Genomic DNA, 13,270 nt, shown 5'->3' with positions numbered 1-13,270 from the left:
AACTTTGGCATCGGAGAGCCCTAGGCCGGGACCACACCGGTTCTCTCTGATCGACCCCTTTGGTCCACTTGCAGGTGACGGCACTCGCAGGACCGCTCGACGATTTCTTGACGCAACAGATTGGCGCCGTCTGTGGGAACGACGCTAGCCATTACATCTACTAGCTCGCTTCCATACTCATTCAATGGCACGAAAGAAGACTACCACCACCAACAACGGAGTAAGGAATGGATCACCACCCCCAGAGGGCTCTCGCCGCAGAGCCAACAACCAGGACCATGTCCCTCTGGAGGAGGAGATCCCCCTTAATGACCAGTTCGTGACCGCCGAGCCCCACAATGACGAGGCCGACAATGTGGTGGTGGAGGTGACATCTGACCCCAATGCTCCAGCCACTGTGGGTCAGATCAACGACCTGCAACGACAGATCCTCGATGAACAACGACTCTTGCGAGAATACCTGACGCAGCGTGCGACATCTCACCGTCGGAGGACTTCACCCTCAGCAAGGGTGGAGTCCATACCTCAACAAGAGCCAAACCCTAGGAGATCATCTCCCAGGGGCGCGAGATCAGAGAGACTTGCGCGACAGGCAACCCCCACTCCGCAGCGGGGGGAGCCTTCCCAGCATCCCAGGAGAACAAGAGACCTCTCGCCACGGTCAGAACGTGGGAGGACGCCAACACCCAGGGCGAGGGTGTCTAGCCCGCAGGGATCGATCCGGAGGTCTGTGTTCGACGACGACGGCGGAAGAAGGTCACATACCACGACGAAGCCGGACCCACAGAGAAGAAAGCCCCTCACCTTCCACGACAGGGTTCATCCCAGCATGACCATTCACCATCCCGCCAACACTCAAGGCGGGAGGGGACATCCAGGAGAGAACGTGAACGGGGTCGCAGCGAACGTCCGGCTAGGCGTGGGGCGAGCACTGGGACGAGGAGCTCGATCAAAGACTCCGCGACCTAGATGAGAAGTGGAAGGGTTGAAGAAGCGGACCAAAGGCGAGACACACTCCATACCGGGACAACACCCCTTCTCGGCAGAGATCATGTCGACACTACCTTCCAGGTTTCGACTACCCACCTTTGAACTCTACGGTGGTACCACTCGACCCTAATGACCACATCAACTACTTTAATGGCATGATGACGCTGTATGGGGGTCGGACGTGGTATCCTGTCGGGCATTCCCTGCGTCCCTCAAGGGAGCAGCCACATCATGGTTCTCCAGGCTACGACCGAGATCTATAGGCTCGTTCGCAGAGCTATGCGAACAGTTCGTCACCCGCTTCCAAAGCAGCGTCAAGCAGAAGAAGACCACCGTCAATCTACTGAACGTGGTACAGAACCCTGGGGAATCTCTCAGGGAGTACGTTACCAGGTTCACCAAGGAGTCCCTGGAGGTACGAGACTTGGATGACCAGACACAGCATGCAGCCCTAGCAGGAGGTATTAGGGACCTGGACTTGATCAAGGACCTGGCACGTCATGAGACCAGGACTATGAAAGAGCTTCTGGAGCGATGCAACGAGTTTGCAAATATGGCCGAGGTATTACAAGCTAGAACAAAAATAATCGAGGCCAAGCCACAGGACAACAAGAGGTCAGCACCTGATGACCGCAAAGAGGGTAAGAGGTCGAGGACAGAGCGCCGACAAGAGAAGAGCGACCGCCCATCTAGGAGGACAGACCGCCGCCCAGAGAGAAGTGAGAGGGCAAGCACCCCTGAGTTCACACCACTGAACACCACCAGGTCCCAGATACTCATGCAGATCCAAGACCGTGACCTACTCCAGTGGCCACGACCCATGCTAGCAGCGCCAGAGAAGCGAAACCCTAACAAATATTGTCTCTTCCACAAAGAGAATGGGCACGACACGGAGGAGTGCTATCAATTGAAGAGAGAGATAGAACAACTGGTAAAAGCAGGAAGCTTGAACAAGTATGTGAAGGGGAGACGTGACAACCGCTCAGGCCAAGGAGATAGAGGTCGCGACGGAGACAGTGGAACCGAGACGAGAAGAAAGAAGAACAGATCGAGAGAGACCGCCCAGAAGGGCGGAGAGATGCCACCGAACCTAGTGGCACCAAGGGACCTCCTATCCTCACCATATTTGGAGGACCAGGGCAAGAGTCCACCAGAAAAGCTAAAGCTCATGCCAGGTTCGTGGGAGTGGCAGAGAAGCCCAGCAAGATAGCCAGGACCGAGGCGGTGATCTCCTTCTCGGATGAAGACCTGGAAGGACTAAACTTCCCGCATGAAGATGCCCTGGTAGTACAGGTGGAGGTAGCCAATCGACTGCATACAGTGGTGTCGATAGACACAGGGGCGTCGGTGACGTACTCTCCTTGGACGCCTATCGACGATTCGGGTTCGGGGACGACCAGCTCAAACCAGAGCCCACTTATCTCCATGGATTCTCAGGTGCCACCGCCTCCATCAGAGGTACCATAGAGCTACCCGTCACCTTCGGGGTACACCCTCGACAAGTAACCATCATGGTAAATTTTATGGTAGTCAAGTCCGTGGTGTCCTTCAACGGCCTCTTAGGGCGACCATCACTGACAGCCCTTAGAGGAGTCATATCACCACTTCACCTGAAGATGAAGTTCCCCACCGAGAACGGGGTAGGCGAAGTCCGAGGAGATCAGAAGAAGGCAAGGGAGTGCTACGCCACCTTCATGAAAAAGAATAATGGCAACACCCGTGGAGTGGCACTCTGCCTAGAGAGCATGATCAGTGACCAGAGAGATGAGCTGACAGAGAGAAGGGGAAGGCCAGTGGAAGACCTCATCCCATGGCCACTCAGCCAGGATGACCCCTCCAAGGTCGTTCAGGTCGGCTCACTGCTAAGCAAGGAACAGAAAGAAGAACTTGGACACCTCCTCCAAGCAAACATAGATGTCTTCGCATGGTCAACCTCCGACATGCCAGGAATACCACGTTCCATAGCGGAACACCGACTACACGTCGACCCAACCAGGGAGCCCGTTCAACAGAAGCGGCGTAACTTCGCCCTCGACCGACAAGCAGCAATCAAGGAGGAGGTCGAGAAGTTAAGCTGATCAGGGTTCATCAGAAAGGAGAAGTTCCCAACCTGGCTCGCCAACGTGGTCATGGTACCAAAGCCAAATGGGAAGTGGAGGATGTGTGTCGACTACACCGACCTGAACAAGGCATGCCCAAAAGATGAATACCCACTGCCCAGGATCGACCTACTGATCGACGCCACCGCCGGCCATGAGATGCTGAGTTTCATGGACGCCTACTCCGGATACAACCAGATCCTCATGTGTGAGGATGATGAGTCTTACACCGCATTCCGGACTGACAAAGAGAACTACTGTTACCACGTCATGCAGGGGCCACCTATCAGAGGATGGTCAACAAGATGTTCGAGGAGCAGATCGGGCGCAACATGGAGGTATATGTGGATGACATGCTCGTGAAAAGCGTCCACGCCAGCCAACACTGACCGACCTAGAGGAAGCATTCACGATCGAGGAGGAACCGGATGAAGCTAAACCACGTAAGTGCGCCTTGCGTAACGTCGCGAAAATTCCGGGTTCATGGTCTCGGTCCGTGGAATAGAAGCCAACCCATCCAAGATCAAGGCCATCCAAGAGATGGCACCTCCTCGAACGGTCAGAGAGGTGCAGAGGTTGAATGGAAGGGTCGCCGCCCTTTCCAGGTTCGTGTCACGATCAGGTGATAAGTGCTTACCATTCTTCAAAACATTGAAGAACCTCCGAAGCCCTAAGGACTTCACATGGACGGAAGAGTGCCAAAAGGCGTTCGGAGAATTGAAGGAGTACCTAGAGAGCCCACCCTTGCTTGGGCGACCGGAACCTAACGAGGAGTTGCAGCTCTACCTGGCCGCCACCCCTGTCGCGGTCAGCGCAGTACTGCTGAAGGAAGAAGACAAAGTCCAGAGGCCGATCTACTACGTCGGCCATGTCCCGATCGATGCAGAGACCAGGTACACTAGGATCGAGAAGGTAGCCTATGCATTGGTAATGGCGGCTAGGAAGCTACGACCATACTTCCAAGCCCATACCATCACAGTCCTCACAGACCTACCCTTGAAGAAGATATTGCACAAGCCGGACGTCTCCGGACGATTGATAGCATGGGCGGTGGAGTTAAGTGAGCATGACATCAGGTTCCAACCAAGAACAGCCATCAAAGGCCAGACTCTTGCAGATTTCATTGCAGAGTGTACCCAATCTGAGATCGAGTCACAAACAGGGGAGCCCGAAGAGAAAGATCACGGATCGTGGGACATGTTCGTGGACGGGTCGAGCAATGCAGCAGGAAGCGGCGCTGGGCTCATATTAACCAGCCCCGAGGGATTTCGTATCCAATATGCTCTCAGGTTCACCTTCCAAGCATCCAATAATGAAGCAGAGTACGAGGCATTACTAGCTGGACTCCGGGTGGCCAAAGCCATCCAAGTCACACACCTATCCACCCGGAGCGACTCCCAGCTCGTGGTGAATCAGGTGAATGGAGAGTATGAGGCAAAAGATGAGAGGATGGCATCATACCTAGCACGCGCTCAAGCGTTGATCGAGGGTTTCGAGAAGTTTGAGATGGTTCGAGTTCCCAGGGAGGAGAACGCCGCCGCTGACGCCCTATCCAGGCTAGCCAATGAGGAACTCCGAAATTTGGCTAGCGCAGTCTATGTTGAGATCCTGCATGAGCCAACGCATAAGGAAAAGCAGGTTAATGAGATCACGGAGGGACCTAGCTGGATGGACCCTCTACTCAACTACCTCCAGAACGATGTCTTACCAGAAGACAAGGCCGAAGCAAGGAAGATCAGGATGAGAGCTGCAAAGTACACCGTCCTAGACGGGGTACTATACAAGCGGGGGGCAACAGCACCACTACTCCGGTGCCTAGGACCCAAGGGGGCAGAGTACGCCCTAGCCGAAGTCCATGAGGGGATATGTGGAAGCCACATGGGGGACGAGCCCTAGCCTACAAAATCCTCCGCCGGGACTATCTGCGGCCTCGAATGCAAGAGGAGGCCATCCAATATGCCAAGAAGTGCGAGCAATGTCGGTTGTTCGCCCAGGTACCCATCTACCCGCCACCAAGTGACATCAATCCTCAACCCCATACCTTTTGCCATGTGGGGACTAGACATCTTAGGCAACTTCACCGCAGCACCAGGAAAGCGAAAGTACACGGTCGTCGCGATCGACTACTTCACCAAGTGGGTTGAAGCTAAACCCTTGGCCAAGATAACAGAGACAGAGATGGAGAAGTTCGTCCGCGACGACGTCATCTACAGGTTCGGGGTACCACGGATCCTCGTCTCAGACAATGGAAAACAATTCAACAACCCCAAATTCCAAGCATTCTGTCACCGCTACAACATCGACTATCGGCCTGTGTCGGTAGCATACCCACAGGCCAATGGTCAGGTGGAGGTCACCAACAGAACGCTATTGGAAGGAGTCAAGAAAAGGCTAGAAGGAGCCAAAGGCAAATGGGTAGAAGAGCTACCAAGCGTCCTGTGGGCATACCGAACTACAGTACGGACGCCCACAGGAGAAAGCCCATTCCGCCTAGCATATGGCACTGAAGCATTGGCGCCGGTAGAGGTCGGCGCCATGTCCCATAGGGTTCTGCACTTCAATGAACGCACCTATGTCGACGGACTGCGGGCGAACCTGGACTTTATAGATGAGGTCCGAGAGAGAGCACTACTAAGGAACGTCGCCTACCAGCAACGAACTGCCAGGTACTATAACGCCAGGGTCAAGGAAAGGCTATTCCACCAGGGCGATTTAGTACTACGGAGGGCAAGTGCATCGCAGCCACGAGGAGCGGGAAGCTGTCACCCAATCGGGAAGGACCCTACATAGTCTCCAAGCGAGATACGCCCGGGGACTTACCGCTTGAAGACTCCAGGGGGCAAGAAGGTAGACCGTGCACTGGAACTCGAACATCGAAGAAGTACTACCGGTAGAGGCATAGCAGAGGGGTAGTGATAACGAATCGATGCGATAGGAGTAGCGAGAACGACATCAAGGGCAATGTGAATTTCAGTCAAAATAAAGAAATGTTGCAAGAATACTTGTCTTCTCCTACCACTCAATCGAATCACGGCCACTACACTAAGGCGGTATGCCAACATCGAGGCTTCGTGCCTAAGGCGGTATGCCAACACTGAGGCTTCGTGCCTAAGGCGGTATGCCAACACTGAGGCTTCGTGCCTAAGGCGGTATGCCAACACTGAGGCTTCGTGCCTAAGGCGGTATGCCAACATCGAGGCTTCATGCCTAAGGCGGTATGCCAACACTGAGGCTTCGTGCCTAAGGCGGTATGCCAACACTGAGGCTTCGTGCCTAAGGCGGTATGCCAACATCGAGGCTTCGTGCCTAAGGCGGTATGCCAACACTGAGGCTTCGTGCCTAAGGCGGTATGCCAACACTGAGGCTTCGTGCCTAAGGCGGTATGCCAACATCGAGGCTTCGTGCCTAAGGCGGTATGCCAACACTGAGGCTTCGTGCCTAAGGCGGTATGCCAACATCGAGGCTTCGTGCCTAAGGCGGTATGCCAACACTGAGGCTTCGTGCCTAAGGCGGTATGCCAACACTGAGGCTTCGTGCCTAAGGCGGTATGCCAACACTGAGGCTTCGTGCCTAAGGCGGTATGCCAACATCGAGGCTTCGTGCCTAAGGCGGTATGCCAACATCGAGGCTTCGTGCCTAAGGCGGTATGCCAACACTGAGGCTTCGTGCCTAAGGCGGTATGCCAACATCGAGGCTTCGTGCCTAAGGCGGTATGCCAACATCGAGGCTTCGTGCCTAAGGCGGTATGCCAACATCGAGGCTTCGTGCCTAAGGCAACATGCCAACGCTGAGGCTCCAAGCCTAAGGCAACATGCCAACACTGAGGCTTCATGCCTAAGGCGACATGCCAACACCGAGGCTCCAAGCCTAAGGCGCCATGCCACCATTGAGGCTCTACGCCTAAGCCGCTAACTATCAAGGGTCAAAGAGCATCAACGTGCAAATAATCACCAAGAGACAAGGCAATCAAAGAAAAGCAAAAGCGATCACATAGAAAAGTCATAGTAGTTACAACTCAAGTTCAAAAAAGGAAAAAGGTTGAGACGTCTACAGGATCAGGGACGACCGTAAGGTCAAGGGATCACAGAGTGATGGGTCACCTCCGACCCAGCTGGAGACATCATGTCCGCCTCAGGAGGACGCACAGCAGCACCCCCCTCAGGCAGGGCAGCCTCCACCTCTGACACCGGAGCGCTCTCCACCACAGCTACACCCGGAAGCGCCGCAGCAAACTCAGAGAACCCCAAGACAGAGAAGTCATAGTCAGGGGTCACCTCCAGGACACAAGCGGCTAAGTCCCGGACCCCTCCCTCATAGGCGGGCTGAAGCTGCGCCTGATACAGCGTCGAGAACGCAGAGGATGCCTGGAACTCAGCCACAGCTCGCTCACCTGCAGACGCCAGCTCCACCTCATGCCTTCCCCTCAATGAATGAAGCTCCTCCTCCAAAGCCAGAACCCTAGCCGAGCTCTCGGCCGCACCAGCAGAAGTCACACGCAGCTCCTCAGACACCTCTAGGAGCTTCCCGGACGCCACAGCAAGTTCCCCCGACACCCTCTGCGCGTCAGCCTCGGCCCTCTCACGGGCATCGACCTGACCCTGGAGCTCCCTCTCCATGTCACGCAAGGTGCGCTGCATCTGCGCGTCACGAGAAGCGTGACCCTCCAGTCGAAGCACCGCCTCAGCAGCACGGTGATGGACCTACAATCAACATGGCAAGCGATAAAATGAGGTAAAAATAAATGGAGCAATGGACATGAGGAGACAGTAAAGGAATAACTCACCGAAGCCATGTCATGGTAGAGGGTCTGAGCCAGACAAGCATCACTAAGCCTCTGCAAGGCCATCCTCGCGGTAGGGAGCCTGCCCCTGTCCACCCACTCCCGCGACACGCCGGCCTCGGCCAAGGTCGAGCCCTCCGGCACGCCCAAGGTGATCACCAGGGACTCACCCAGCGTGGGAAGATCAGTGGCAGTACCGCCAGAGGAACCCACACCTTTCCCCTTGGAAAGGGGCAATACAGAAGATCCAGAAGGAACAGCAGAGGGGGACAGAGGCACAGAGCCGGGGACGCCATCGTCACCAGGAGAAGTACGGGGAAGGAGGACCCGCACGCCAGAGCTCGTCACGCGGGCATGTCCTGGTCCACCCTTCCGCTTCGCTCCAACAACCACAGGCGCAGAAGCACCACTAACATCGGTCACTCCAGCAGATGGACCACCCTGGGAAGCTGCCTTCCTCCGCAGATTGCCACGGAGCAAACTGAAATCCGGACGCGTATCCACTGCATAGATCGACCAACCAATCAGATGACACATACATTCAAATACCAACATGCCAATCAAGTACAAAAGACAATGCTCTTACCAGGACTCAGCTTCCAGAGAGACAGGAAGGCCTCCGAGTCCAACTCCTGGACGTGGAACGGATCGCGACCCAGGCACAGCTTGAGGGAGTCACCCTCAAAATCACTCAGCTCAAGCCCCTGATTGACCCTCTTGAGGTCAATAACTTCCCTAACAGTCCGTAGTGAGCATCGGGGGACCGTGGCAAAAAAGAAGCGATCCCTCCAATACTTCACGTTGCTAGTGATCCCCGTAAGAAGCTCCACAGAGGCATAGGGCCCCTTGAGCACGCGGCGGGCAAAGTGATAACATTCATGGTTCCCCTTCTTCAACAGATAAAAGTGGGAGAACAGGGGAACCGTGGCGGCACGCCCCAGGCGGGCGAAGAAGACATAAAAACCCAAGATCACCCTCCAAGAGTTGGGCAACACTTGCCCAGGGGTGAGGTGCCAATGCTCTAACACCAACTCGACAAAGCGAGGGATAGGAAGGCGAAGGCCCTGGAGGAAAAATGAACGGTAGAGGCAGATCTCCCCCGCGCGATGAGAGAAAGCATACTCGCTAGGCCCAGGAGCACGCAACATGACCTCGGCAGGAATATGAAACTCCTCACGGAGGGAAACCAAGTCAGAGGATGACAAGATGCTAGCAACAGGGCCTAACCTATCGGCACGACCAGCGTGGGGATGGCGCCCCAGGGTCGACGATCCCTACGGGGACCGGAGACACTAGAGGGTCCCACTCGTCCATCAGTATCACTAGGGGAGGGTATAGAGGAGGGAGTACCCACAGAAGAAGGCGATCCGGGGGAACACTCCTCTGAAGATCCAACCCCGACTGAAGCAGGGCCAAGGTCACCCGGGAACGACATGAAGGACAAGAGGGGAACGAACTACTTACTCAAGAAAGCGATCTCCCCGAAACTGGCAAGAAAAAGGAAAGGAATGTCACCTGCAAGATATAAACAGCAGATCCATCACATACAAGAAGAAGAACAGGGAAGAAGAGCGAAGGTCCATCACACCCACACCGCGGCCACCATAGGCGCGGCATCACTGGCAAGGCGCGGGACACAGGGCGCAGCCAGGCGCGGCCAGCAGGGCGCAGCCTCACCGCGGCCACGCCCCAGGTGCAGCTTCACCGCGGCCACGCCCCAGGCGCGGCCTCACCGCGGCCACGCCCGCCGCAGGCGCCGCCTCACCGCGGGCCACGCCTGCAGGGGCGCGGCCTCACGCGGCCACACCCGCCGGGCGCGGCCTCACCGCGGCCACGCCAGCAGGCGCGGCCTCACCGCGGCCACACCCCGCAAGCGCGGCCTCGAGGAGACACCCTACAAAAAAAAAAAAAAAAAAAAAAAGAGGGTGGGGATCGATTTACCTCAGAAAAAAGGTGACCGCGCGAAAGGACAAGCACACGGCGATGACGGCAGCCACACCAAGAGGCACAATCAAGGGATAGAGGTCACAAGAGCCAAGACACTCAAGCCCAGCACCACTCAAGCTTCCCAAGCAAGCCAAGGCACCAAGGGCACCAAGAGAGCACAACCCAAACACAAGGGCCCAAAAGCAACAAAGTGTATACTAGTGGAGGTGACCCAAAAACAAACACATGGTGGGCACCAAAGAGAGGACAAAAGGCAAAAAGGGGGAATTAAAGGAGAAGGGGAGACAAAAAGTAAGAAAGAGAAATGAGAAGTGAAAGAAGAAGGGAGAGGAAGGAACATATACCCACAAAAAACAAAAAGAAAAAGTGTAGGAGGTAAGGTTTGAACCCCTAACCTCTCCTACCTCATTAGTGGATTTACTGCAAACCCCACAGGGAAAGTTTATTCGCAGCGGACCCCTCACTATGCAAAGACACCTACTCTCGGGACATCCTATCCCAAGAGAGTGGGGGCAAATGATACATCCAATATTCACCGGTCAATCAACGATCGCCACGTGTCACGTGACGACCCGCCTCATAGCCAAGGGGAACGAACCGGGGTCCAAGGACCACCCAGGCGCGGTCGGGGCGCGGCCTCACCAGGCGCGGCCTCCTCACTGGCGCGGCCTCAGGCGCGGCCTCCTCACAGGCGCGGCCTCATCAGGCGCGGCCTCACCAGGCGCGGCCTCAGGCGCGGCCTCAGGCGCGGCCTCACCAGGCGCGGCCTCAGGCGCGGCCTCACCAGGCGCGGCCTCACCAGGCGTGGCCTCAGGTGCGGCCTCGGGGCGCGGCCTCCTCACAGCCTAACCCACGCGGCCTCACCTAGCCGCAGCATCAGGGGCACCTGTGGGGGCCACCCATCTACGACCCGATCGTATCACTAAGACTCATGTCACTACCAAGACTCTGGACCTTAGAGGTCACGTCATCCAGACGGATTCAAGCACCAAGGACGTTATCACCACACGCGGATATCTATCCACCAAGGATCCTCGATGCCACCAGGACACTCCTCCCGCGGGGAGATGGCCAATCGGATAGAGCCCTGCTACCCAGGGCCTCTATCCACTCAACGGCACACTCGCCATCAAACTGGGACTCTCCACTCGCCATACACCGCCATATGCTACTATAAAAGACAAGGTACGCAACCCATCAAAGGGAGGAAACTCTATCAATAATCACTATTCATCCTGCTTGCGCCAGAGATCTAACTTTGGCATCGGAGAGCCTAGGCCGGGACCACACCGGTTCTCTCTGATCGACCCCTTTGGTCCACTTGCAGGTGACGGCACTCGCAGGACCGCTCGACGATTTCTTGACGCAACACCCCCTGACGATTTTAAACAGCTTTCCCACAGTGTGATACAAGTGGCAAGAGGTTTGCCATTAACTCTAGAAGTGTTGGGTTCTTTTTTTCAGTTGTGAAAGAGACAAAAAAGTATGGCAACGTATGTTAAATAAATTGAAAAAAATTCCTCATAGGGACGCCCTCAAAATTTTGTGGATAAGCTATGATAATCTAGAAGAAGATGAGAAATCTGTATTTTTTTATGCTGCCTGTTTTTTTGTTGGATGGAGGGAAAAAACTGTAATTCCTCTATGGGAAGCTGGTTGTGGCTTTGACGTGATATCAATAATAAAAAAAAACTCACTCAAAGGTCTCTCCTACAATTCAAGCCTCAAGACAACTTGGGAGATTCCTATGATGTGCTAAGCATGCATGATCAAATTCAAGCCATGGGAAGGGGCATTGTTTTGGAAGAAAGTCTTATGGAGCCTGGTAAGCGCACCAGATTATGGTCTTATGATGATATATTGGAAGTATTAGAAGAACATAAGGTAATACTTTTTTCTAGGCCCTTTTTCATCTCTATTTAAGTATATTATCCTAGTTTTTTGAGAAACACGAAGATGAAGTACATGAGAACCAAGCATAATAAATATATACATAAAGTTCATTTGATGAGTTAGTTACTCCATGTCTTTTTCCTTTTTCTTTCTTTGGGTTTGTGGGCATCAATTTTCATTTTTGTTTTCTCTTTTACATTACAGGGAACTCAAATAATTGAAGGCATCCTCCTGCCCTCATATCAACATGGTGTACATCCTCTCAATTTTCGGAGTTTATGTCTACATAGGGAAGATTTTGCAATGATGTCCAAGCTAAGATTCCTGCAAATTGATGGAGCGAACTACTACGAAATAGACATTCTATGTCTTCCTTCTAATATAAGATGGTTCAGCTGGAGGCAATGCCCTTTGGAAATTCTACCTAACAATTTTTATCACAAGAAACTAGTTCATATGGACCTATCATACAGCAAGATTAGACAAGCTTGGACAAACAAGCCCCAAAATGAAATTCATGTATAGTTTTTGTCCTTTTCTTTTGTCTCATTTTGTTATCAAATATTATAGATAGCATTATCTTATATTTTTTCTTTTGTTTGACAGCGGTTCCAAAAATTGAAAGTTCTTCGTCTTGGGGAATGTGTTCGTCTATATGAATCCCCCAACTTTTCATGGTTTCCTTACTTAGAGACACTGGATCTTGGAAGATGTTCTAGAATGGTTAATTTACACAAATCCATTGGTGATCTAAAGTCCATGGTTACGCTTTCCTTGGGTAGGACAAAAATCGAAAGACTCCCAAACTGTATTTGCAGGCTGAGTTCTCTCAAACATCTGAGTCTCGATGATTGCTCATCACTCAAAAGCTTGCCTGAGTCAATTGGTGATCTAAAGTCTTTGGTGAATATTTCCTTGAGTGAGGCAAAAATGGAAAAACTCCCAAACAGTATTTGCAAGCTGAGTTCTCTCAAACATCTGAGTCTCAATGATTGCTCATCACTCAACAGCTTGCCTGAGTCAATCGGTGATCTAAAGTCTTTGGTGAAGCTTTCCTTGAGTGAGGCATAAATGGAAGAACTCCCAAACAGTATTTGCAGGCTGAGTTCTTTCAAAGATCTGGTTCTCTGGAATTTGTCGTCACTCAGAAGCTTGCCTGAGTCAATCGGTGATCTAAAGTCATTGGTTACACTAACATTGAGTCGGACAGAAATCGAAGGACCCCCAAACAGTATTTGCAGGCTGAGTTATCTCGTATATCTGCATCTTTATAAATGCTCATCACTCAGAAGCTTGCCTGAGTCAATCGGTGATCTAACGTCTTTGGTGAAGCTTTCCTTGAATGAGGCAAAAATGGAAGAACTCCCAAACAGTATTTGCAGGCTGAGTTCTCTCAAAGATTTGAGTCTCAATTATTGCTCATCACTCAAAAGCATTCCTGAGTCAATCAGTGATGTAAAGTCTTTGGTTGAGTTTTCCTTGTATGGGACAAAAATCGAAGAACTCCCAGACAGTATTTGCAGGCTAAGTTCTCTCAAAACATTTAATCTCATTGGAATGG

The 13,270-nt window shown here is 53.1% G+C and overlaps 1 protein-coding gene across 1 annotated transcript; it reads left to right on the top strand.

Moving 5' to 3' along the window:
- Nucleotides 1-11,463: 11,463 nt before the first annotated feature.
- LOC122647201 (disease resistance protein RPV1-like) lies at nucleotides 11,464-12,824 on the top strand. The gene is made up of 3 exons (XM_043840655.1): nucleotides 11,464-11,700; nucleotides 11,914-12,228; nucleotides 12,316-12,824. Exons 1-3 carry the CDS (start codon nucleotides 11,578-11,580, stop codon nucleotides 12,778-12,780), a joined length of 903 nt encoding a protein of 300 aa, XP_043696590.1. The 5' UTR covers nucleotides 11,464-11,577; the 3' UTR covers nucleotides 12,781-12,824.
- Nucleotides 12,825-13,270: the final 446 nt, after the last annotated feature.

The sequence above is a fragment of the Telopea speciosissima genome, unplaced genomic scaffold (genome assembly GCF_018873765.1).
Source record: "Telopea speciosissima isolate NSW1024214 ecotype Mountain lineage unplaced genomic scaffold, Tspe_v1 Tspe_v1.0014, whole genome shotgun sequence".
In the NCBI taxonomy this organism is placed as follows: Eukaryota; Viridiplantae; Streptophyta; class Magnoliopsida; order Proteales; family Proteaceae; genus Telopea; species Telopea speciosissima.
This window is presented reverse-complemented; position numbering and strand designations above follow the sequence as displayed.

Bases quoted from the DNA above. Each gene is read 5' to 3' on its own strand.
- LOC122647201 (XM_043840655.1), top strand. From the start codon at position 11,578: ATGCATGATCAAATTCAAGCCATGGGAAGGGGCATTGTTTTGGAAGAA. The intron at 11,701-11,913 runs GTAATACTTTTT...TTTACATTACAG, and splicing joins AAGTATTAGAAGAACATAAG to GGAACTCAAATAATTGAAGG. The intron at 12,229-12,315 runs GTATAGTTTTTG...TTTGTTTGACAG, and splicing joins AGCCCCAAAATGAAATTCAT to CGGTTCCAAAAATTGAAAGT.